General features: G+C 35.1%; 6 protein-coding genes across 6 annotated transcripts in view; 3 read left to right on the plus strand and 3 right to left on the minus strand.

Moving 5' to 3' along the window:
- LOC130992114 (nucleolar complex-associated protein 2) overlaps nucleotides 1-25,334 on the plus strand; it is an 884,658-nt gene that overhangs the window by 750,046 nt on the left and 109,278 nt on the right. The window lies entirely within an intron of this gene.
- LOC130992176 (glyoxylase I 4-like) lies at nucleotides 1,051-2,698 on the plus strand. Its single transcript, XM_057916723.1, has 3 exons — nucleotides 1,051-1,389; nucleotides 1,482-1,587; nucleotides 2,280-2,698. Exons 1-3 carry the CDS (start codon nucleotides 1,232-1,234, stop codon nucleotides 2,586-2,588), a joined length of 573 nt encoding a protein of 190 aa, XP_057772706.1. The 5' UTR covers nucleotides 1,051-1,231; the 3' UTR covers nucleotides 2,589-2,698.
- On the minus strand, nucleotides 7,432-8,646 carry LOC130993769 (uncharacterized). The gene is made up of 2 exons (XM_057918807.1): nucleotides 7,734-8,646; nucleotides 7,432-7,634 (listed from the first exon to the last, which is right to left on the minus strand). Exons 1-2 carry the CDS (start codon nucleotides 8,644-8,646, stop codon nucleotides 7,432-7,434), a joined length of 1,116 nt encoding a protein of 371 aa, XP_057774790.1.
- Nucleotides 9,222-12,657, minus strand: LOC130992137 (probable polygalacturonase At1g80170). The gene is made up of 9 exons (XM_057916661.1): nucleotides 12,330-12,657; nucleotides 11,511-11,645; nucleotides 11,222-11,392; nucleotides 11,081-11,101; nucleotides 10,730-10,937; nucleotides 10,557-10,638; nucleotides 10,384-10,492; nucleotides 10,140-10,256; nucleotides 9,222-9,769 (listed from the first exon to the last, which is right to left on the minus strand). Exons 1-9 carry the CDS (start codon nucleotides 12,561-12,563, stop codon nucleotides 9,494-9,496), a joined length of 1,353 nt encoding a protein of 450 aa, XP_057772644.1. The 5' UTR covers nucleotides 12,564-12,657; the 3' UTR covers nucleotides 9,222-9,493.
- Nucleotides 12,951-15,641, minus strand: LOC130993770 (putative late blight resistance protein homolog R1B-16). The gene has a single exon (XM_057918808.1). The coding sequence runs from the start codon at nucleotides 15,639-15,641 to the stop codon at nucleotides 12,951-12,953; it is 2,691 nt and encodes an 896-aa protein (XP_057774791.1).
- Nucleotides 15,979-18,399, plus strand: LOC130992190 (uncharacterized). Its single transcript, XM_057916739.1, has 5 exons — nucleotides 15,979-16,115; nucleotides 16,233-16,318; nucleotides 16,465-16,525; nucleotides 17,497-17,583; nucleotides 18,085-18,399. The coding sequence occupies exons 1-5, from the start codon at nucleotides 16,035-16,037 to the stop codon at nucleotides 18,175-18,177; spliced, it is 408 nt and encodes a 135-aa protein (XP_057772722.1). The 5' UTR covers nucleotides 15,979-16,034; the 3' UTR covers nucleotides 18,178-18,399.

The following is a 25,334-nucleotide window of genomic DNA, read 5'->3' on the forward strand; positions in this document are numbered from 1 at the left end:
AGCAGAAACCCAATTTCTATTTCCACGTATCATCCGTCTCGTCTTTATCGTTACTTTCTTGATTAATTTGGTTTGGCAAATATTGTTGTTGGTGAATTTCTTTTTAAAATAATTTGTTGCTTTGATTAGCTCCACGTATATGCTAGCATACTAGAAATGGAAAAGATTATTCGCTTCTAAAGGATTGTTTAAGTATAGAACTAAAACTTTACACAATAATGGAAGCGTTGAAGTCGTTAACTAAAAAACAAGGAATCAGTTAGCTAAGCTAAGTTTAAATTTTAAACCTTGATAGATAAATTAATATTAAACAAGAATATTTGTGATGAGATGAATGATTTATATTAATTATCAACACACGGCCAAACTGCTTAATTATTACCATGATTTGTGTGATCAAGGCAAAGGCCGCTTGATGTATGTAGTCGTAGACATAGTTGCCAAAGGTAAATCAGTTAAATATATATATATATATTCTAGAAGCTTTATATATTTAACAGTGTATATTAATTTTTGATCTCAGATAGTATATGCTTTGCGTTTTATAATTAAGTAGTAGTATTTCTATGATGTGTTCATGTCAATGACATGTACGAATCGTACACGTCATTAAATAAAATTAGATATAAATATACATATTAGGAAAGGGTGGAAGATAGGAAGAGTTCAGACATTCTCTTGAATCAGAAATCAAGATGGGAATTTTGCTACTACAAGAGTGACAATAAGATAATTAATTAAGCAGATGACACAAATAAAATATGGAAAACTTCAATTTTTTCCACTCATCTTAATATGTTTCGATCCTTCTATTCCCAAATACGTAACCTCTCCCCTAAATTCCATTACGAATAATTAATATTGTCTTGTCGAATTTTTTTTCTTAGGTACAACTTACAAATCACAAAATTGTAATGCTAATTTATTTTGAATATATGCAAAAATAAATGGTATAAGAAATGTAAAATATCTTATATTGAAGCTGGTTGTGGAGTTCTATATAAAGAGGTTTAAACACATTCGAAAAGCTCAACACTATCTCCACTGGAAATCCCTTATCTAACTCCTTCAATCCCCTATTCTCTTCTCTTCTCTCCTCTCATTCTAATTCTTTTTGTTGGATCTTATCCATTTAATTAGGTAGTTGATCAGTTTTGGCAGCTTCAGTTTCATCAAGATTTCGAAAATTAATTTTCTTCGAGTGTCATCTCTGTGAAAAAGCAAATTAAAGATGCAGGTGGAGAAGAAGAGAAACGTGTTGCAACTGTCATCGTTGAACCACATTTCTCTTGTCTGCAAATCAGTGGATGAAACCAATTATTTCTATATAAATGTTCTTGGATTTGTGCCTGTCAAGAGGCCTGCCGCTTTGAATTTTCCAGGGGCATGGTACATATATAGCATTTAATTTGTGTGTGTGTTTTTGGCCATTATATTCTTGACTAATTAAATGTTGTTGGTTTTTGGAATTGTATGAGCAGGCTGGTTGGTCATGGGATAGGAATACATCTACTACAATCAGAAATTCCAGAAAACTTGCCAAAGAAAACTGTGATTAATACCAAAGATAGTCACATTTCATTCCAGGTAATTTAGGCTATCATCAATTTTCCTTTCCTAAAACACGTAACATCAATGCCAAATAAGTATGGAGTTCAAATCAATAAGAGAGTAATGAAGAACCATTATTGATGTGCGTGTGTTGATTTAGCGATAGGAGTTTAATATTCAAAGCTTCCGATCTTAGGTTCGAATCTTTTGTTGTGCGGTTTTAATTTTCTTTTTATATGCACGGGATTGCGGCAAAACGCCGAATATAATCACGTATCTCATCACATATAGTATTATTATGAGGCAAAAACTTGCATGCAGATGCAGTCGTGCAAACGGCCACAATTAATTATTAAATATTAATTAATTCCAATATATTATTCTATATTAGAATATATTAATTTTAGTTGGAGTTTATTAATCCCTAACTAGAGTTTATTGATCTCTCATTAGAATTAAATATAATTATTTTAATAAACAATTAAATAAAATAAACTATACATATATCCCAAGACGCCTCTTATTATATAGTAATGACTAATTTATCAGTGTTTCCAATATATCATATGGGTCGAATGCAAAAATTTGTGTTCAGAGGTAATTAAGCTATCGTGGGCATCCATTGTTTTAAATATAACACTATGTGCTTACAATGGATGCACAAAATCAAATTTTGTTACAACTGTGTGTTCTACTCTAAGATTGGTAAGAAAATGTGATGATGGCAGTGTGAGAACATGGGCATGGTGGAGAAGAAGCTCGGAGAAATGGGGATTGATTGGGTGCGGCAGAGAGTAGAAGAAGGTGGAATCTACATGGATCAGTTGTTCTTCCACGATCCAGATGGATTCATGATTGAAATCTGCAACTGTGAAAGCATCCCTATCATACCATTGGACAGCAAGATGCATATGATATGTCCACACCCACCACTGAAGCAGATCAGGGTGCAGCCGCAGCAGATCCGTGCCCTAGTGCCTAGGATTGGGCCCAAAATTTTGAGCGAGGGGGGCGAAATTATCATTCCCAATAATTAACTACTCCATATCATAAGCAAACTAAATATATAAACATCTAATTAAGCCTATTATATAATACAAAATTATTTTATGTTATACGTACAAATTTATTTTTGTTTGAAAACTATTTTATGGATTGAATAATAACGGTATGGAAAAGTTATCAAAATATATATATATATATATGGTTTCACTAAAATCAATCTTAAGCAAAGCATATATACATTGTTCGTATTGGGAGGAAAGCAATAATTGAAAATTTTTTAAAATAATTTTTTTTAATAAAAGCATTAAAGAAAATTTTCAAGTTTTGTTATCCATTTTTGAAGTCATTTAAATTGATGCGCATACAGATTTTTGAAGTCAATTGAATTTCCTATAAATATTTTTTAAATATACATAATAGTATATGAATTTATAAATAATACGATTATTATTCTCAGATAAATTATTGATTTCAAGAATTTGAATTGAAAGAATAAAAAGAATAAAGAAATATAGGAGATCATCTTATGAATATCTAGAGTTAGATTTATTAAAATTATAAACACACATATTTTGCATAATATTGCTCATTTATATACATTATATTTTATATATATACCGTGGGATGTTTAATTTCGAGGGGCTAATGCTATGTATCCCCGGCCGCTCTCGCCCCGTACGTCTCTGGTACAACCTTGGATGCATGAAGTATAATATAAGGCCTGGACATCGGAAATAATTATCGGATGTAATATTAAATAATATATTTATATATAGATAATTTGTTTGTTTTACAAATATCGAGTGAATATTATCGTTTCGTAATATATTTTCTTTCTACAAACTCATTTTATCCATTCATTGCCCATTGATAATTTCTTATTTATTGAATAACGATATTAGTATATTTTACATATAGCATGCCTTATATTAGTGTTTTCTATATGCAAGGTTAATTTGGTCTATAATTAATAGGTGGTGATGATAGATAAGTCATGTGAATCATTTGCATGAGACTGTACACGTAACACGCGTATGTTGATGATTAATATACAGAACTTATTTAGTTTGACAATTTATTTTTAGTGGATACATATTACATAAAATGTTGGATATAATAATTAATTCTGATAGTCAATATTATTGATAAGCAAAAAATAAGAAACAAACTGAGATCAACACTGTGAGTATATTATTTTATTGGCAAATCTGATAAACATAAATCACTCACACATAAACTATTAATTATTATTACAATAAACTATTCATTCAAAATAATTTCAGATATAACAATTTTATTTCCGCAAAGGAAAACAATGAATAGAAGTAATAATTAGTAAACACCCCTTTTGATAATTTGGTCGTAGTTCTTGTTGTCCATTGACTCCATCCACTGTTGAAGCAGCTGCCGCCTAAATCTCTTTATGAATGCTTCTGCACTTTCATTAATATCTTCGGTCTCCGCCTTATGTGGTAGTGGCGCCGCCGCTGCTCCTCGCCGCCGGCCCTCCACCGTAGGCTGGTTTCTTGAGTACAAGTTTTGTGGTTCTGTGCTGTAATTGTAAATCATTGTTCCCTTCGTGTCTTTTCTGACTTCGTATTGCATGTTTGGATCAAGATGTAGGCTATCCCATATTTATAGATGAGATATATTAATTAATTAATTTGAGTTAGCTGTAGTTAGATGCATATCATATTTTTAGAGATTAAGTTGCATTTGATATGCCACGTAATCAATATTATAATGATGAAATAGCATAAGAAGGGGGAAGGAATATATTTGCAACAGAGGCCGACTGAAAATCTTGAGCTACACATGATTGTTTGGGATATAATAGAAGTGTACGAGATTCTTGATCGTTTTCTTTTTTTCACACTCTGGAAGTTTTTTATTTTATTTTTTATATCTCTATAATTTGAAAAAATTTAAACTCGAGCAATTTTTTAATTAATTTTATTTATATTCTATTGATGGACGTTATTGACAATTTTTTTTGAAAGGATTATTGTCAATATATATCTACTTCGAAGAGTTATATATAACTAATTTCCTTATTATTAATACAGATATTAGGCTTCACGATCGCAGTTCAATCTAATTTGGTGTAGAACGTTCTGGTAAATTTCAGCAAACTAGTAATTAATTAATCTATAATGCCTTTGGACCAATAAACTAAATAAAGGTCTGCATATATATAGGCGCATCTCCAACCTTAAAAGTGGAAAAATACCTAAATATAGCCTGTTAGGTACACTGCATCGACTATATATATATGTATATATATATATATATGGAAGAGGGCTAAAATAAAAACACTTCTTAAAATATAAAATATAAATAATTTTCAGCCATTAGATCACCAAGATCTACAGTTAATTCGTAACTCTATTGGATGAATTCGTGGTCCTGAGTTCGAATTCCAAAAGCAGCAAAAGTTTATTTTTCACAATTCGCAACCCTATTGGGTGAATTTATAAGTTGTTCTACATAAAATTTGTACATTGAAATATGTTTTAGTTTTTATTTTAAGAAATGTTTTCACGATAGCCCTTCCCAATATATATATATATATATATATAAAATGTTGTTGGTCACTTTTTGAGTTTTCAAGTTACTTGTTCCCAAACATCCAAAAAAAAAAAAAAAACCATATATAAAAAGTAAAGTTATCGTGTTAATTCAATTTTAATTGTGATAAATAACTTTAATTGAATATTAATATATCCAAATTAGATATTAATATTTTTAATTAGAAATTACTAAATTCTAATTAAAACTACAACTAATCTATATAATATATAAAAGAGGAGTTTTTCCCTCTATTTCTTTCCTTCTTTTTTTTTTCTCTCTTTTCTTCCACCAATTTTTTTTCTCCCTTCTCTATAAATTTTCTCTCTTCTCTTTTATTAATTTTTGAGTTAAGTACCAAATTCTCCCCTATCGATGGCGTCTCTATCGCGTATAGCCCTCTACCGTCAGGGGGGAGAGCTGCCTACTACCTCAACGTGGCTTTATCGAACCAATTTGCCCCCCGCCTTTTAACGGACGTTAACGCCGTTAGAAAAAAACAACGTTTTTTTTGTTTTTGTTTTTTTTTTAAATTCAGGTGGCCTCCACCTCTCTCTCTCTGTTGCCGTCGTCTCGACGGCGGCACCGTCGGTGCGGCTGCCTCTGTCCCCAACCCCTTCTCTTCCCTCTTGCTTAGAAAAGGGCGATGGTGGCAGCCTTGTGGCTGCTACTCGCCGAAAAATTTAGGACAAGAATGGTGGTCCTGTCTGTCGAAATTGAGCAGAGGAGAAAGAGATGCATCGGCGGTGGGCCGGTGGCCTTGTTGCCGCCGTCTAACTCAGGGAAGAGGGTGGATGGAGGCGGCATCGTGTGTGGCGCAGAGGTCGCCGAAAAATAAGGGGAAAAGGAAGGGGTTGGGGACGGCTAGAGGAAGACGTAGGGATTGTTCCAAGCAAGAGGGAAGAGAAGGGGTTGGGGACGGAGGCAGCCGCACCGATGGCGCCGCCGTCGAGAAGACGGTAGCAGAGAGAAGACGGCGGCGGCAGCAGAGAGAGAGCTGGAGGCTAACGGCGTTAACGTCCGTTAAAAGGCGGGGGGAGGGGGGGAATTGGTGCGATAAAGCCACGTTGAGGTAGTGGGCAGCTCTCCCCCCTGACGGTAGGGGGCTAAACGCGATAGGGAAGGCATCGATAGGGGGAAATCTGGTACTTAACCCTTAATTTTTTTTCTTCTAAATATCGTTAGATTTGATTCATGAAAAAATATTTAATATTCATCTTAAATTTAAGTTCGTGAAAAGATATTTAATATGGTATAAAAAATCATCAAAAATGAAATTAAAGCAAATAAATTTCAAAATTTAAAATATACTATTATTTTTTCTCTCTATTACTTTTACAACTTTTTGTTTATGTTAAGTATATGAAATTTTTATTTATTTATTAAAATATATTTTAATTCTATTTAATATTAATATTTATTTATTTAAATATATAAATTAATTTCGATGTTCATCGTGCCCGAATGGATTTACTAGTTAATAAGTAGTAATAGTAACAACTTTAAACAGACCGTCCGTACACCAAAATTATCCTTATTCCAGAATTAATTTACGCGTAAAACACGGGGTAATATTCTTAATCATTCGGGATGCGTGGAACTTAACTTATGAATTGCAAGGTGAGATTATCCTAATCATTTCACTTTACAAAAGGAATAAATTCCTAGATTTCTAAAAGAAATATTCTTCCTCCAAACAAGAAGGATTTCTTTTTTCACAACTTCTGTTACATTCTTGAACTTATTTCTCTGGACACCTAATTTGGATAGAGAGATTCTAGAATTTAAATTGTTTTGAGATATATATATTATTACTACACATCTGCCATCTTCGATCTGTTATATATATACTAGAAAATGTAGAAAATTAGGCAGCTAAATTCTTTCTTTTTCACAATTAAGTTAGTGTTAATAGGCAAAAATGCCCTTTTCTTATAAACACTTGTAAAAATGCCCACTTTCATAAGTGAAAGTGGGCATTTTTACAAGTGTTTATAAGAAAAGGGCATTTTTGCAAATGCCTCGTTAGTGTTATATACATCCACAATGCTTGCACCCGGAGTGGGTGCAATAGACATGGTCCCACTTCTATTGCACCCACTCCAACAATGGTATTGCACTCGCCCGGGTTCAATAGATTTTAATTTCATTTTCTTTTTACTTTTATTCTTTTTTCAATTTAAATTAAACAACTTCAATTTTAACAACATAAAATTCATTCAACTAAAAATCCAAACATTACAAATAAAAATAAAAAACAACAAATATTTAAAACATCCAATTTTCGAAAAATTTAAAGCCGTCGAACTACGGGTCAACCGGACCAAAGCGTGCCCATATATGCTCAACCAAATCATCGCGGAGGCGAGCATGCAATCGTGCATCCTTCAAGCTTGCATTCCGTGCCAAATAGGCGGCGAACTCCGGTGGTGCTCCGGAATTGAATTGTGTTTGAGGAGTAGAACTTGGTCCCTCGCCGTCGTCACCGTCAAAATTACTTGCATTTCCACCTTCATCCTCAATGATCATGTTGTGCAATATGATGCATGCAAACATGATCGAACTCATTTGCTCCGCCTTCCACAAACGCGACGGTCCTTTAATTATACCCCACCGAGCCTGAAGAACACCGAAAGCTCGTTCCACATCCTTCCTTGCAGCTTCTTGCATCATCTTGAACCTCCGCTTCTTCTCATCGTTCGAAAACTGGAAGCTCTTCACGAACACCGGCCAGTCCGGATAGATGCCGTCTGTTAAGTAGTATCCTCGAGTGTGGTGAGAATTGTTGGCGAGGAAGTGCACAGCCGCTTCATGCCCCGCTAAAACATCGTTGAATAGCGTGGACTGGTGGAGCACGTTGATGTCGTTGTTGGACCCAGCAACTCCAAAGAATGCATGCCAGATCCACAAATCTTGTGAAGCAACGGCCTCTAATATAATTGTTGGCTCGCCTTGATCCCCTCGAGTGTAGGCGCCGTGCCAAGCCATGGGGCAATTCTTCCATCCCCAATGCATGCAGTCTAGGCTCCCCAACATTCCCGGGAACCCATGGCGGGCTTCGTGCATTGCAGTGATGCGTTGCACATCGGCAGTTGTTGGCCGCCTCAAATACGTGCCGCCAAATATACGAACGACGGCCTTGCAGAATTTCTTCAAGCATTCCAACGCCGTCGACTCTCCTATACGGAGATATTCGTCACAACAATCAGCAGAAGTTCCGTATGCCAATTGTCGAACAGCGACAATGCATTTCTGGATCGGGGAGAAGCTTAAGCGGCCAATAGCATCCGGACGTTGTTGGAAGTAAGGATCGACTTCTAGCGCATTGACAATGCGTAGAAACAACTCCCGGCTCATGCGAAATCGACGGCGAAAGAATTGTGGCCCATAAACAGGCTCGACAGAAAAATAATCGCGATGGAGGCGCTCGGCTCCACCTTCACGGTCATGACGAACCACTGTCCGCTTCTTCCTCGGGCGTGGTGGAGGTGGATCGAAACGATATGAACTTGCCACTGTCATAAAATTCACAGCACATCTCATAAAAAATAAATCGGGGGCTTGAGTAGGATCGAGAAGAGGAGGAAGTTGTGCGGGATCAACATGAACTTCTTCGTCGGATGAAGAATTTGAGGAAGAATTATTGTTGGAAGAATTGGTGGATGAAGACATTTTTTTTAAGAATTGAAGAGAAAATGAGTAGTTTGATGTAGTGTTTGTGATTGAGGAAGGGAATATATATAGGTGAAAAAGGAAAAAAAAGAAAAAAAAATTTGGCCGAGAAGACCGTTGGCTTCAACGGTCAAATGACCGTTTAATTTTTTTTTTTTTTAATTCGAATTTTTTTTTTCCGGAAATGGGGCGCGTGTAAAACACGCCCCTCCTTCGCTCCCACTATTGCCGAGTGCGTTCGAACGCCCCCCTCCCTTCGCTCTCGGATGCGGCAACGGCGCTGGGTGCGATAGGCCGGGTTCGATCCGGCCATCGCACCCAGCGATGCTGATGCTCTTATAAGACCTTAAAAAAGACACTTTCTTATAGGGATGAGGTTAAGATTATTTCGGTAGGAAAAGGTATCAAAATTGCAACTATGCACAGAGAGAGAGAGCTAGAGCTATTGAAAAAAGATCACAAATTTACAATTTATACGTTCAAACCTAAAAGAAATAGAAGACATAAACAACCTATATGTTCAAACCTAAAAGAAATAGCTCGGATTAAATGAATACAAAGCCATATTCACAGCAAACTTCAACGAATCATAGTGGCAAAAATCGAAAACTGTAACTACAAATCCACACCATCGAGGGCAGCATCTCAAACGCAGCCTGCCCCTCGCTACCACGCTTAAATGAAAGCATGTTCATCATCACTCTGCAGTCTTGTTGACTCGGACTTGATGTTGTGGAGAGACATTCTCTGCAGACAATAAGCAAGAAGGCGGGTGTATCATACCTGAGCTTCTGCCGTATGCTTCCCAGCAGAACGACTTTGTATTCCCAGACAACGACACGAGTTCAATATCTTCCAAGTATAGCCTCTTGCATGGATGGCTCTCACTGCATGACAATGTGATAGCCTCCTCTGTTGCTGATGTGCCTCTGATGTTACGGAAGGAGATGCTGTCGATGCTCACTGCTGAAGTCTGTATTGCAAGAACATTCAATATTCAATAATGAAAGTGAACTATAGAATCTTGAATAGAGTATATTTTTGCTTGCAGAGAACTCTTTTCTTGTTTAAGTTAAATGAAGACAAAGAAACCTGACTTATTTGTGTTTGAGTGAAAATGGTAGTAGCTTTTGAAGTTAGCAACTCCTTTCATTATATATGATTTGAAGTATAAAGCCATTGATATGTATTTTTCAAGTTTTGAAAATATAGAAATTGAAATGGGAATCATCAACTCCCATCGTAGAATAAGTTAACCTTATAAATGAAGAGAAAAACATACTAGTGTGGCATTTGTGAACTATTTCAGTTGATTAGTTAAACTACAATATTTTAAATGGTACCTGGTTTGCACAAGGCGATGAAGAGTCACAATAATATTGATCTATTATAATGGGATGAGAAACATTATGCATCAGTATGTTCTGAAAGATAATCTTCTGTGCATAACCGCTGCCTCCCTATGAATTTCATAATATAGAGATAAGATATATGGTTAGCAAAAATTATTAATCAATAAAGTATATCAAAGATTTTAATGTGCAGTAAATGGAACCACAACAAAAAGAAGTGGTGGAGAAAGATTACCTGCCATGTTTTGATCCTGACCCCGTTCTCAGTATCAAACAAAGTCACGCCATCGACAACAATATCATGTACCATAGCCGATGAATTCGATTTTCCCAAACTTCCTATACTGCATGATGATCAATATTAGATATGTAGCAATTGTTACAACTTTTTTTTAACTTAACCAATACCTGATACCATGAACAGGTCCACAAATGACATTGCTTATACTAATTCTTGTAGAATTGCTAACTATGGATACACAGTCATCTCCTGCAAAAACAATTTTGGGAGATGTTTAATGTTTGAGAAAATTATTGGATAATGTAGTAGCAGTGGGGTTCAGATATCACGAGCAACAAACCTGTAGCGATAGTGGCATCCTTGAGTTGGACCTGTGTTGATTCACTTATATGAACCCCATCGGTGTTAGGGCTATCAGATGGTGCTATAACTCTGAGTCGAGAAGCTGCAACATGCCTACAGTTAGTGAACACCATGTGATTCTTTTGGCTGTCAACCAAAGTGATGTCCCTGATTTTCAAGTTGTTGCATTTGTGGAAAGTGATAGCCTGCATTAGCATTCATTGACATCAATCAACAAAGCTACAACACAAGTGGAAAACGCATCTTCTTCTAGATTGATGAAGTGACAGCAAAAGGAGAGACAGGGATTTTGCCTAAACTCTTGGTAAAATGCAAGAGAAGTACTAACCCTTGGTGCATTGGTGCAAGGCTGCCAAAGAAATACACAAATGAGTTTTAGAAACATTTCTTCATCAGGTAAAGAAAAGGAAACGTGCAGTAACTAAGCAGTTTTGCAGAGAATATACTGAAGGAAGTAAGGCATACATACATGTGATTTGTTTCTCTTGCATGATTGATCCCACCATTTTTCACCCATACCATTGATTACTCCACCCCCCTCTACTGTGAGGTCGTTCACATCATGAAAATAGAGCCATTTAAGAGCATCAAAAGCATCCCAGACCTCAGGGTCTCGTGGTGCAACGACAGTACCAGAAATCTACAGGCATTGCAAAGCAGTCGGTACATTATGTAGGTTTTGCTACGAGGGCTCATCTAACTAGTAATAGCCTATAAATTGTTGAGATGGGAGTATTAGGGGATTTAGATCTTCTTACTCTCAAGGTCACATTTGATTTGCAAGGCCCACCAAAGTTAGTAGGATTGACTAGATAAGAATTCCCAGAAGGAATAACAATTTTCGCTGGCGAAGAAGATACGGAACAGGCAACCTTCCAAACATCTTGCAGAATCTGATGCCACCAAATGACAATGGGCTAAAGTTACAAATCACTTAAAAATGGAACCTTGCAACAATGGTGCATTTTGTATTAATTGTTACGATGGGATCACCATAATATTCTTTCCCAACTTAACACATATGAAGACTTCCAAATCACGAGACCAGAAACCAAACAAGATGGAAAAAAGGATGGGATTAAGGTGTTGAATCAAGATTAGTATAAGCAAATTCTCAATCTCCCAAAAAAACAGAAATTGGATTTCAGTATAGAATCATAGATGTTAAGCTCAAATCCCCTTAATCAAGATGTCAAGACTATTAAGAAAAAAGATGCCAAGCTCTTCACAATAAAACTACCAGAATTTGGAAACTAAATTACTTTTTCTGGAAAACAACAAAATTCCAGGAACTCCCAAAATGTGGCTATTATTAACTTGAAAATAAAATATTTGTAAAACGAACATTACAGCATATTGTTATCAAAATTCCCGCTAAAACAGCAACCAATCCATAACATGTCATAGCACCGACAAATACACACTTCTCACGCAGTAAAATGCTACAGTTTGTTCCCTTCCCATGAACTCAAAAACCGAAGATAAAAGATGCAACATTTAAGAAACAATAAATAAAGAATGAAGGAAATGCTATTATGCTGTGAAAATGTGATTTTTAAGAAAGAAGGAAACTTTACCTTGCTGTCATCAGCGATTCCATCCCCTTTAGCACCAAATTTATCAATATTTAGAACTACAGTTTTTTGCCTGCTGCTGTTTCTTGAGAGCCCAGATGAAGGGAGCTGAATTATGGGATCGAAACCATTTGATTTTGCAGCGTTTGAGAGAAAATAAAGGATGATGAACAATACGTGAAGAAAAGAATATTTGAAACAAAAAGAAAAGGTTTTTGGAGAAGAAGCAGTTTTCATCTCCACCACTTAATTTCATAAACGGATGAAACGTAGCATTATTGTATATATCTATGTGGTGTCAATTCGGACTGCCTCCAACTTAATTTCATCTACTTCGAGTTGTACAAAAGAAAAAGAGAATTAGTATAAAGTTTAATTGTATCAAAATTACTACACTATTTTTTTAACTGATCAAAATTACTATATTAAAAAGTATATTTATAATGTACAAATATTTTTACCATGAACACAAAGTATGAAAAGTGTATTTTACTATAGGTGTTTGTCGGAGGATGTCACATACATAAAATCAAATCCTATAAATACATGGCCATGGGTCTTGCATAAAAGAAAAAAAACAAAGGAAAACAAAGTAGCTAAAAATAGAGAATACAATGAAACTAGTCAAAGTTGAGAAGGCCTTATTCTTCCTAGTTTGTAGGATAGACGAAGATTGTTGCTTCTTAGCCCCTCTTCTCTCACCATCTTTTGGAATCTCTCTACTTGTTCCATTTCATTAAAATCAACTTCAAGTTGAAGCTCCTCATTCCCAAAACTCTCTTGTTCCACCATTATTCTCATTGCCGAAACCGCAGCAGACACACTACAACTCTTCAATTGAATAAGCCTAAGTGTTGGTATTTCTCCAATATCACAAGGAATCTCACTCAATTTTGGTGATTTCTGAATGCAAATATTCTCAAGGACCGGAAAATGGGAGCTCTGTGCATCCCAAGAAATCAAATCATCACAACTATAAATCGTCAATCTTTTCAGGCGAGGGAATTCCTCCTCAACGAGGCTCCACTCACTTCCTTTGATAATATATACTACTAAAGATCCAAGATGGGCCAAGGATTTAATCATCATTGTCAATTCTTCCCACTCAAGATGACAATTCCACAACCCCAACTCCTCAACTGAACTTGGGAATGTCAAGCTTAGAACAACATCACGCCACTTGGAATCACCACGAAATTGACACTTAAATGAATGTAGATTTATGAAACGACCAAGATTGTGGAGGCAATAATATGAGCTTGCTTCACAATCACTGGGGAAATGGTTATACTCCATGGAAAGTTCCTTGATGTTGGGCATTCTTATGCAAACCTCTTCTGTCAATCTCAAATTTACTACTCCTATAAGTGTGTGTAGGTTTCGCAATACAATGCATTCTCCCAGAAGAGGATCAGGAAGATGAATTCGAATGAACTCAACATGCATAAGCTGTGGCATCTCCCAAATCCCACACGGTGCATTAATTAGCACACCAAAATTGTGTACAGTTAATGTTTGCAAATTCCAGAACAAGGGTATTGATGAAGGAAGGTAGATGTCGCGCACGCTCATAGTAGTGGCTTTCTCACAATAGAAAGCAAGATAGCGCAAGTTAAGTTGCTGAGAAATAGCACCTGTCAAACATCCCTCATCCTTCTGCACCGATAAATTGCTGACACTAGCCGATACTCTCAGTAACCTCAACTCAATCGGCAATTCATCAACTGACCACTTTCTACGGTGTATAATGGAACGGACCAGAGGCAGAGCACCAGCAATATCAAGGTTAATCTTCCCCTCCTGAATCACAATGTGACGCTCCAGCTCTATGCCTATGGCTTGTGTGGTATTTTGAAGCACGCACATAAACTTATCTTTCTTACCTACCTTCATGCACAACTCTCTCACTATATCGTGAACACTACAATACCCAACTTTTCCATTCCACATCCTTTCCTGAACTAAAATAAGATTCCTGTCAATCAGATCATTAAGATAATCTTCAGCAACCTCTTCCAGACTTAGAGATTTATTTGGTTTTATAAATCCCTCAGCAACCCAAAATCTAAGGAGTTTAGAGGCATCAAATCTTTCATCTTCTTGATAAATCCCCATATATAGAAAACATGGCTTTAGATAAGCAGGGAGATGCTCATAACTCAAACTAATTATGTTCAGGCATTGCTCATCCTCCTCTAAACTCGAAATTGGGTTCATAAAATTGGCAACCTTCTCCCAGTATTCAATTGCCCTAGACAATCTTCTAAGATGCCCTCCAATTACTACAATTGATAGCGGAAGTCCTTTGCATCTTTTCGCTATCTTTTTTCCAGTTTCCTCTAATTCAGCAGGGCAATTTTCTTCTCCAAATACCTTTGCACAAAACAGTTCCCAACTTGTATCATCATCTAAAAAGTTCATCGTAAAAGGGGAAGAGCTAAGATGAGCTGCCAAGTTTGATAGCCGGCTTGTTACAATAACACAACTTCCATTGCCATTATCGGGCAAAAACATGTGCATTTCATCCCAAGCTTCCACACCCCACATATCATCTAATACAATTAAATACCTCCTACCCCATAACATTTTATGCAACTCTTCTCCTAATCTGTTAAAATCTCCACCAGTGGCGGATCTTCTTTCTCCAAAAAGAAGTTCCGTAAGAATACTTTCTATCTTATAATCATGAGATATTGTAGCCCAAAGACGAACATCAAAATGGTGCTGAATATGTAAATGCTCATAAACGTTTCTGGCAAGAGTGGTCTTACCCATCCCGCCCATACCCACCACTGGGATCACTCGCTTATTGGAAGGATCTCCGGTCAGCATTTCCATAAGTCCAACAAGGGCAGCATTAAATCCCACCATCAGATTCTTCCCGGAGTTCAGAGCTTCTGATGAAGTAGGTGCTGAATATGTGGGCTGCTCCGCTTTCACTCCACTTTTCACTTTAAACTGGATCGTCTCTCTCTTGACAAACTCCATGTCGTCAATTGCTTTTTGTAGATCGGGCAAAAAACAAAATGTTGCTTTTCCACCAAGAGTGGATCCAGCATGAAGTTGATCGATTACATGGGACTCGATCACATCGTGAGCCGCATGAGCCGCAGATGCAATTCGTCTCTCCAAAGCTTCAGCAGTCTCTCTGGTGCATCCATGAGAATCGTAGGTTTCCATAAAATCGATCAAGAAATGCACAGTTTGTGAAAGGGAAGTGATCTGTTTGTTGTCAAAAGAAAAGGAATGGATGGGATGATTGGGAATGAGCTCCAAATCATTCAAAAGAGAAACTAGAGCGGCGTAGGCTGCCATGCATCTCTAATTTGAAGTTTCAAAGAAGAATGAAGATGGAAAGAGTGGTTTTTTTCGGTGGGAGGAAGCTGAAGCTTGCAGAGTCAAGATTGCTTCAATTATTGAAATTCAGTCTTGTGCTGCCGATTAATTTATTATTGGCCCGACTCCAATCTCCATGAATTCACTATCTCAGATTTTCAGCTAGCAATTCTTTTTTCTTTTCTTTTTCCGTTTTTGTAATGACACAAACACCCTTCCAATTTCTGAAAATATCAGAAATGGAATCTGAACTTCCATTCTACTATTTCCCAATTCAAATTAGGGTTCGATAGATTCTAGCAACGATTTCCAATTAAACTATTGATCGCGAATCACTGAGGAATTACACCGAAGAGGAGGAGTGGGGGATCAATGGCGAGTACTGCGTGCTTTATGATTGTCAGCAGAAACGACATCCCGATTTACGAAGCTGAAGTTGGTACCGTCCCCAAAGTATGTCTTCTTCAATATTTCTGTTTATATGCTTAGATTTGATCATTTCTCATCAGTTTTTCTGAAAGTTGAGGGCAATTAGGTTACTGAGCATGAATCTACGATAAATTATTGTAGAAAGAGGATGCTGCTCATCAGCACCAGTTCATATTACATGCCGCTTTAGACATTGTTCAGGACACGGCGTGGACTACGAGTGCTATGTGAGATCTCCAATCCACTCCACTCAACTTAGTATTGTGTTTGATGTTTCCTTTGTTTGTTTATGAGAGATCGCATTTTCTTATTTAATGTATGTTTTGTAGTTTTTGGCATTGATTCATCTCTTTCTGTATGTTTCATGAATCAGGTTTCTAAAAGCAATTGACAGATTCAATGACTTGGTGGTGTCCGTTTACGTGACTGCTGGTCATATCCTTTTATTCGTTTCTTCTTTAGGAAATACTTAGGAAGAAATTATTATTATGCTCCAATGCATATTTCCAAGAGCAATTTGTTTGGATCTCAATCAAAAAGAAAGAGTAATATGTTTGGATTTGCAGTGGTGTATACCTTCAAAATCTTTCCTCCTTCCCTAATGTAACCATAAATGTGAAATGAGGAGATTAAAATGTTTGGTGTTCCAATCATGTGTTAAAAATAGAATTGCTTTTGTTGTTTGCATCTGGTTGTCCTACTCTTGCCCCGAAGTAATATGTTTCAATGGAAAAAATGGATTTGATATGATTGGACGCCGGATACTGATTCTGAGAACCTTTAGTTGCATAGAATAGGATTTCAAAAATATTGAATTTTATATTTTTAAACAGTATGCTTCATAGTTGAGAATGGAAATTCTGTATGATACTGAGGTTGGAATTATCAGTTGATAATATGATTTGAAACTGTGGGGGTGACTGTGTGTATCACTTGATAATATGATTTGAAACTGATTAACCGCTTATGCACCAGTTTCTACATCTGGAACCTAATTTTCTTAGGCATATTGGGTTCAGGTATAAATTATTTATCCTACATTAAGATCAAATGCTTTTTTTCTCCAACCTTAGATGGCTGGAAGCTTGTGCATAATTTGTTTATTTGGTTTCCTTCATATAGTTAATTAATCTATTACTTTTTTCTGTTATTGCTTCAATGCTTGTTACTTGCTGCGACTCGTGGAGAGTTCTGCTAGTTATAGTCTTTTCTGATTGTGTCTTGTTTCCATGTTTCTATTTGAGTTACCTTTGATGCTTTCCAGTTTTCTCCCTGGTTTCTTTTGATCAAGTTCATAATGGCTTTTCTTGCTAATCATCATTCGTGATGGGAACTACGTCTTACATTGGTGAACATTATGTAGCTATTCAATACATATTTGCTTCCTTGACCTTTAATCATTATACATACTCGACTGATGCTGCTTCATGATTCTCGTAATGATGATGGAATCAAGAGCTTCTTCCAAGAGGTTCATGAGCTATATATTAAGGCAAGTTCTGTTATGTTCTTTAACATGTCTCAGTCTGATATGATAAATTATGATGGATTTTTTATGTTTCATCTCTTTGTTTCTGCATTCTGCTTATAAGATTTGTCAACTAGTTTTGCCTCAAGTAAAGCAGTCTAGTTCCACTTTCAATGTAGTTTTGCCTTAAGTAAAGCATGTCCTAGGTGTGTTTCTGTAGTGATTGGTGAAAACTTGATGAAAAAGGAAGTACCTTTGCTGCTTCATTTGTACAAATATCTAAATTTGATTGCACTTACTCAGAAGAAAGAGTAGCTTCTAGAAATTCTTCGCTAAGAAGAACGAACATTGTATTCTTTTGGCCTTGACCATGCAATGAGGTGGCTTTCACTCCCTTTGTAATAAAAAGCAAAAAGAAAAAAGAAATTGGAAAGAAAACATGTCATATTTAGTGTTGGTGCTGCCTTTCTTTTCTTCATATATATATGACTGACAAACTGGTAACTTGGATTTGAACATTTTCAGTCTCTTCTTAATCCTCTGTACCTCCCTGGAAGTCGCATCACCTCATCGCATTTTGATACAAAAGTCCGAGCCCTTGCTAGGAAATACTTGTGAAGTATGTGGAGCTTGCTGTGTATTTGCTTTCAGGTCTTCTATTTCACAAAAGGTCTTTCTGGCTGGAAACTTTTTTGTTTCAATACTGCGGTGAGAGAATTTACATCAGATGCAGTAACTGTTTTATGAACAGTTTGTAATATCTTTTTTGTAAAATCCAATGGTGATCTTTTGGTCCTTCATCATCACTTATATGTTGGATGCACTTCAAATTTCCAGTTAGCTCTCTCTCTGTCTCTCTCTCTCTCCATTTACAAGTGTGTAAAAGCGATCTACGATGACAATTGAAGAACAACTTTTTTATAATAAATCGATTGAATAAAACTGGGTGAGTTAAAATTGCTATTGAGCAGTTTCAGGGTGGGCAGTGGACTTTATTTGCAACCAATAATTTAGAAAATTGCACAATTGGTTTATTCACAGCAAAATAATTAGAATTAAATATTTCTGTAATTAGATTGCTCTGGTTTTTGGATCTGAAGTGTAAACACATTTGGACTCACCGATTTATGGAATTATATTGTTTATCTTATAAATGTGAAGACACTGAGCTTGAGCTTACGTGTATCTCTAAAGAGAAATGAAACATAAAAAATAAACCGAATAACTTGAACAAAGTAGCATATGTCAACATTTAAACTCACTGTTTTTTGTTATTTCTGAAATTTAACATTACAAGTTGAAGTGACTAAAAACTAAATTTGTGTAATTGCCTCTAAATACAAATTAACTGTATTATCTTTATTACTTTCTCACAAAAATCCCACATCCATGGTACATGCAATAAATAATGTAAGTTATCATTCGACTCAAGCCAGTTTTAAATATACACATACGTTTCAGCTCAGATCATTAAATCAAGTCGTAACAAACTCATCAAATTACTATAAAAACTAACATCGATCACCTCTCAAATAAAACACACCAAATAAAAAAAATCATCATGGCTTCGATATCCAATACCATAATGAAGATGGTATTTTTGATGGCAATCCTTGGTGAATTCGCAGCGAGTGCAGATGAGTCGTCACCATCTCCGCCTGCAGCAAACGGAGACGAATGCTACCAAAACATGAGAGAAGAGTGTAAGAAAGCAATTCTGGAAGCAATGTGCCAAGATCGGCACATACCAATAGAAGCAACGGTGACGGATCCTTGCTGCGAAGACCTTCAAACCAATGTTAATAACAAATGCTTCGCTAATGCAATGGTTGTCGATGTGAAGAAGAATAATAAGCAGTGCAAATTGGATAAAAGTGTGATTAAAATGAGGTCTACTCAGATTTGGTCATTCTGCGCAAATATTTTAGATTCGTCTTCATTATATGACTTTGGTAAATAGTTTGTATCACTGTGCCAATGTGTCATACTGAATGTTATTCTAGTAAGTGTTGTGGTGTAATAACAAAACAATTAAATTGAATAAGATATTGTATTAGACTTGCAAGTGTGCCACAGAGCTAGAAATATATCAGATATTCATATTATCACACATGGATTTGGAGAGGATTGCAAGAGAGGTAAAGAAGTTTGGCCAATAAAGCCAAAGTTTTCCATGCTGTTTGACTCCTTCACTTTCGGAGTATGCATTAATTCTGGGGTTAAGTGCATGAGAATACACAAACTTTAGTCATTTTTTCATTCTGTACATGAATTTTGAAATTTACAATTTTAATCATGAATTTTGCAAGTGTTCCATTTTTTCCTTAAAATTGAATTTTCCCCAATTTGTTGCAGATGTGGATTCTACATGGCAGCCGGAAGTGTGCCACTTATTTCACCGTTCGGTACATGAAACGACGTCGTTTTTTTAGGGGTAAACAACGTTGTTTTGTCTCAATTGACGAAATTAGATTTAAATTTCAAAAGCGGCAATCTCTCCATCTTGAAGCCCTAAACAACATGTCATATTTTTTATGCGGATTATGAATTCGTGGCGATTTTTTACGCTAATTTTCAGCCGGCCCATGATTTCCTCAAGCTCACTGTACCACGTTTTGAGGTATGTGATGAGATCTTCTTCGTGTTTGGGAGAAGAAGATGATTGCCGATCATGATGGCGTGGTTGTTTGGGCGCACAGGAAGCCAGAATTAGGGCCGGTGCAGACGCGTTGGGCGTCCATGAACAAGGTCGACGAGAACTTGCTGACTAGGCTGCATAACATCAACTTGTGCTTCCATTTTGAGGTGGAGCAGCAGGTGAATGGTGTGTTGTTGAACTCCTTCACACTCGAACCCTCTCCATTCTCATCCCCTCGACAAACTGCATCGCCGAAAACTTCAAATTCCTTCTTGATATCAACTAATTCACATCTCAACAATTCGAAATCGACCACTTCTCCTCCTAAATTAGCGATTTGAAATTGACCACTTCTGTTCGGAGTAAGAATTAGGGTGGTTTTTTTAGATGACCACTCTCAAAACGACGTCGTTTTGTATTGTCACGTCAGTTACAATGACACGTGTTACATAGACATGACATCTACTATGACACGTCAGTTTTTCGGCTGTTGGAATTCAATTTTAAGTAAAAATTGAAACACATGCAAAGTTTGTGATTAAAATTGTAAATTTCAGAGTTCATGTGCAGGATGAAAAGTGACTAAAGTTCGTGTATTTTGATGCAATTAACCCTTAACTAGTACGCCCGCTCGTGCGATGCACGACAAATATTAAAATTGAATGATAATTTAAATAAATAAAATATACTACATATTAAAATAATTTAAATATGAGTTACTGCAAACATGAATCTAAAAAAATTGAAATTATCCACGATACAATCTTGATAAAAAAATAAATGATAGTGGGTATCATTAGGGCTGGTAAACCGGGTTTACCGGTTAACCGGAATCGGTTAAGGGCTATTTCCCTAACCGGTAACCGAACCGGTTATTGGACCGGTTAACCGATTAACATTAATCCACGATTTTTTGATTTGTCCGAATTTAACCGGTTAATTCGGTTAATCGATTAACCAAATTAACCGATTTTTATTTAAAAAAATTCAAATTTGTAGAATGTGTGCAATAAGATTTGAACCATTGACCTTTGAAAGAAAGAATGAGAATTTATCCACTGCACCAATTCATAACTTGTGATAATTTAGAATAAAAAAAAGATTTATAGATACTTGAAATTTTATATTAAAAAAAAAACAATGATAATAAATTAATTCCCAACCTAAGCAACAATTAACGACAATTAAAGTAAACTACTAACTCACATTATAACCAAAAACAACAAGAAGTTAGTAAGTGAGAGACGCACTAAACAATTATCAATTGTCATCAATAATCAAAGTCCAGAAGATTGATGAAAAAATATCAAATATCCACAAGTAATAATCTTAATTCTTAAACATTGTTGTCGAGACATGATTTCCATAATATCACATATTATGGAGCCTATCATGAGATGCCAAAATTAAGCAAGTTCATCACTACCATTCAGTAGCAACATTAAAAAATCATTAAGCAATATAGATTCTAGTAATCTTCCATCCACATCAAGGGACCAGACGTACTTATCAATTAGTGAACAACATAAACATTAATCCATTCACATCACATGAAATAAGCTTTACAGATAACTCAATATGATGATTTGAGAATCACTAAATCAAATAGTGAACATAAATAATGCCAAATTACTAAAATAATCAACCAAACTCTCAATATACAATCAAATAAGTGAATAACTCAATAGAATTTCAATGATTTTGCAGATTTACAGTGCATTGGATTCAATGTGACTGACTTTGCACTACTCACATCAATTTATGAATGAATCAATCATTCATTCAATTACAGTCTGTAGGGAACTAGGGCGGGCCTTACAGAGTTACAGTTGATAAATTTATGCAAAAATTGTTCTATATGCTGCTGAAATTCTGAATCAATCTATGGCCCTAAAGCATGACATGCCAAGAGGAAGAAGCTTAAACTTACCTTTCAAGAAGTAGAATTGTAGAAGCCGTGCGCTGGTATGGTCACCGGAGTCGAGGGCGTGTCTCGCCGTGCTGGTGTGGCCGCCGGAGTCGAGGTGCTGGTGCTGGGAGACGACGGTGGCAGTTGGGGCCTGGGAGACGACGGTGCTGGTGCGACCCTGCGGCCTGGGCTGCTAGGGCCTGGGAGGCTGAACGGGACTGCTGCGGCTGCGGCGGCGCGGCACCGGTGGGGGTGGCTGCCTGGCTAGGATGTCGGAGGTGGCTGGAATCGCCGGAACCGGAGGTGGCTGGAATCAGGCAGACGGCAGGGCAGAAACAGAACAGAGAAGAAGAAAGCCCTAGTCTTGTGAATTTGAGATTTGATTTTTAATTATAAGTATTTTTTAAATTATAATATTAAAATATATATATTTATTAATTAATTTAAAAAATAAACCTGTTAATCGGTTTAACCGGTTAACCGACCGGTTAAACCGATTAACTGGTTAACGACAAAGACACTAACCGATAACCGAACCAAACCGGTAAAAACCGGTTTTCGATTAACCGATAACCGATTTTTTCGGTTCGGTTACGGTTTTAACCGAAAAATCGGAACCGTTTAACCACCCCTAGGTATCATTATGTATCCTATAATATTCTAAGGAGTATATTGTTTGAATGCATATTTATATTATATTTATGTGGTCATTTTGTTTAAATACAAATTTTAAATAAAGTTCCTATGCAACTTTCAAAGATTTTATTTGAATAAACATGACAACGATTATTTTTATACGCATCAAAATTTTTATTTGTGTTATTTTGTCGATATTTTTTTTATCAATGGGTAAGTGAAAAAATAAAGAATTGAACATTAGATATATGTAGTTCATTTTTAAAAATAAAATATACTATATGATTTAATATTTAAAATGTTATTTTTAAGATATATATATATATATATATATATATATATATATATATACACACACACAAAATTAATTATTTATCTACACATTTATATTAATATAAATTTCACTTAAAATTTTATTTATAAGATAAAGAGTTCTAAAATAAAAAATATAAGTTTTATCTGTTTAGTTGCATTAAATTATCATAATAAAAAAAATATAAAAAATGATATCTACTACAAATATAAAAAATAATATCTAATACAAATATAAAAAAAATGAAATAAAATATATATGGAGTAGATAAAAGGAATGAAAGATAAGAAACATATTATTGTATTTAAAGAAATGAGTAAAGAAGGATAGAGGAAAAGATGATAGATTAGGGAGAAAAGATGTTAAATTTATTTTTTATAATTTTTATATCAAATTAAAGATAAAGTTGACAATTTGAAGAAAAGAATCAAAACAAAATAGATAAATGAAGAGAGAGAAATTTTGGTGGGTAAAAGTTACCGTTAGACTCCTTTTTATATATTACTACATAGATTATGTGTTAAAATAACTTGTTTTCATATATGGAAAAATTTAACTCTTAAAAAATATGGACCCCATCACTTTTAACAAATTTACATTTTCTCTTTAATTTTCACATGGAAAATTTTTGACCCAGTTAATAGAACGGAGAATTTTCCTCAGATAATATTTACTCTATCTATACTAATATGAAAAGAGCCTTAGACACAACATGTGGATTTGTCTATTTTATCCCTATTACATATTTTATTTTAAGGTTATTTTACATATTATATATTTATAAGAATATATTAATTCATTATATATTAGGGTTAATAGCCAGAAAATACACGAACTTTCATCGAAATTGCATATTGCACACAACCTTCAAAAATAGCCAGAAAATACATCACCTTTTAATATTAGTCGCAAATTGCACCCAAAAATGAAGAAATGGTGGTGTAATTTGCGACTAAATTAAAAGGTGATGTATTTTCTGGCTATTTTTGAAGGTCGTGTGCAATATGCAATTCCGAGGAAAGTTTGTGTATTTTCTGGCTATTAACCCTATATATTATACTAAATCTATGTGATATATATCTATAGCTATTGATAAGGCTTATAAATAAATATATTCATCCAATAAATCATCTAATAAAAGTAATGAATTAATAAATTTTCTAAAATACTAGTAATAAATTATCAAATCTTTTTGCTAGTACTAATCTATATTATATATAAAGCAGCAGTTCTAACGGCTAGAAATTCCCGGCAATTTTTTTGACAGTTTTTTTTTTAATTTCAAAATTGTAGGTACGTTTAAATAAACGTGGGATTGATCTAAGGAAAAAAGAAGAAGCAGAATTCAGCATACACACGGACAAATTCTAACATCTTCAAATCGACAATTTTATTCAAATGAATCAAATCTCAGATCTCATTTTTTCGACTAAAGATGCTTGATCTCCACAATATTTCCCTAATTATGCACAATATTTAACATCAAAAACTTCCATTGATATTTATCACACATATATTGCACAAAAAGGCAAAATTTTTATAAAAAGAAAAAAGAAAAATGAACTATAGCACCGATAACAGTAAAACCATGAACGAAGGCGGCTCGACCGCCAGCGTGACCTTTTCGGTACAGAATCTCCTCCAGCTGTTAGATCGGCCCTCTTAATCATCAATTCGGCGAGAGGCGGCGACAATTTCTTCAGTGCGGTGGCTGCCAAATCTTTCTTATTCACTTTGCTGTTGTTGCTCTCTTGACGCAGAAAGTAAGAAGAAGATGACGCAACGGCGCTGGATTAGGATGGTTGGAATGGGTGAAATAGTATTAGGGCTTTTATTTTGCTTTTTCGTATACCCAAATAAAACCTCAAAGATGTTAAGTAAATACTCCTAATTATAGCTTATTGTACTGTATATATATATATATTGATTAAATTTGACCATAAATTAAATTTTGCGATTTTGTTGATTATTTTTAATTATTATTTTTTTTACTATTTTTTCCTTTTTAAATTAATTTTAGGCTATTTAAATATGAACTTTTAACATAAATATATTTGTATGTGTACTTATTTTGAAATTTTAAAAAATAAATTTGGGATATTTAACTATTTAAATATGAACTTTTAGCAATATTATATTTGAACTTTTAAGAGACTAAATTTTTTATATTAGGTGTGGACAATTAATTTGTGAACCAAAAATTTTAAATTAAGTGTGAGCTAATGATTAAAATATAACAATGACATTAGTACAATAATAAATAAAATTACATGGCAGTT

Source organism: Salvia miltiorrhiza, chromosome 7, assembly GCF_028751815.1.
Source record: "Salvia miltiorrhiza cultivar Shanhuang (shh) chromosome 7, IMPLAD_Smil_shh, whole genome shotgun sequence".
NCBI lineage: Eukaryota > Viridiplantae > Streptophyta > Magnoliopsida > Lamiales > Lamiaceae > Salvia > Salvia miltiorrhiza.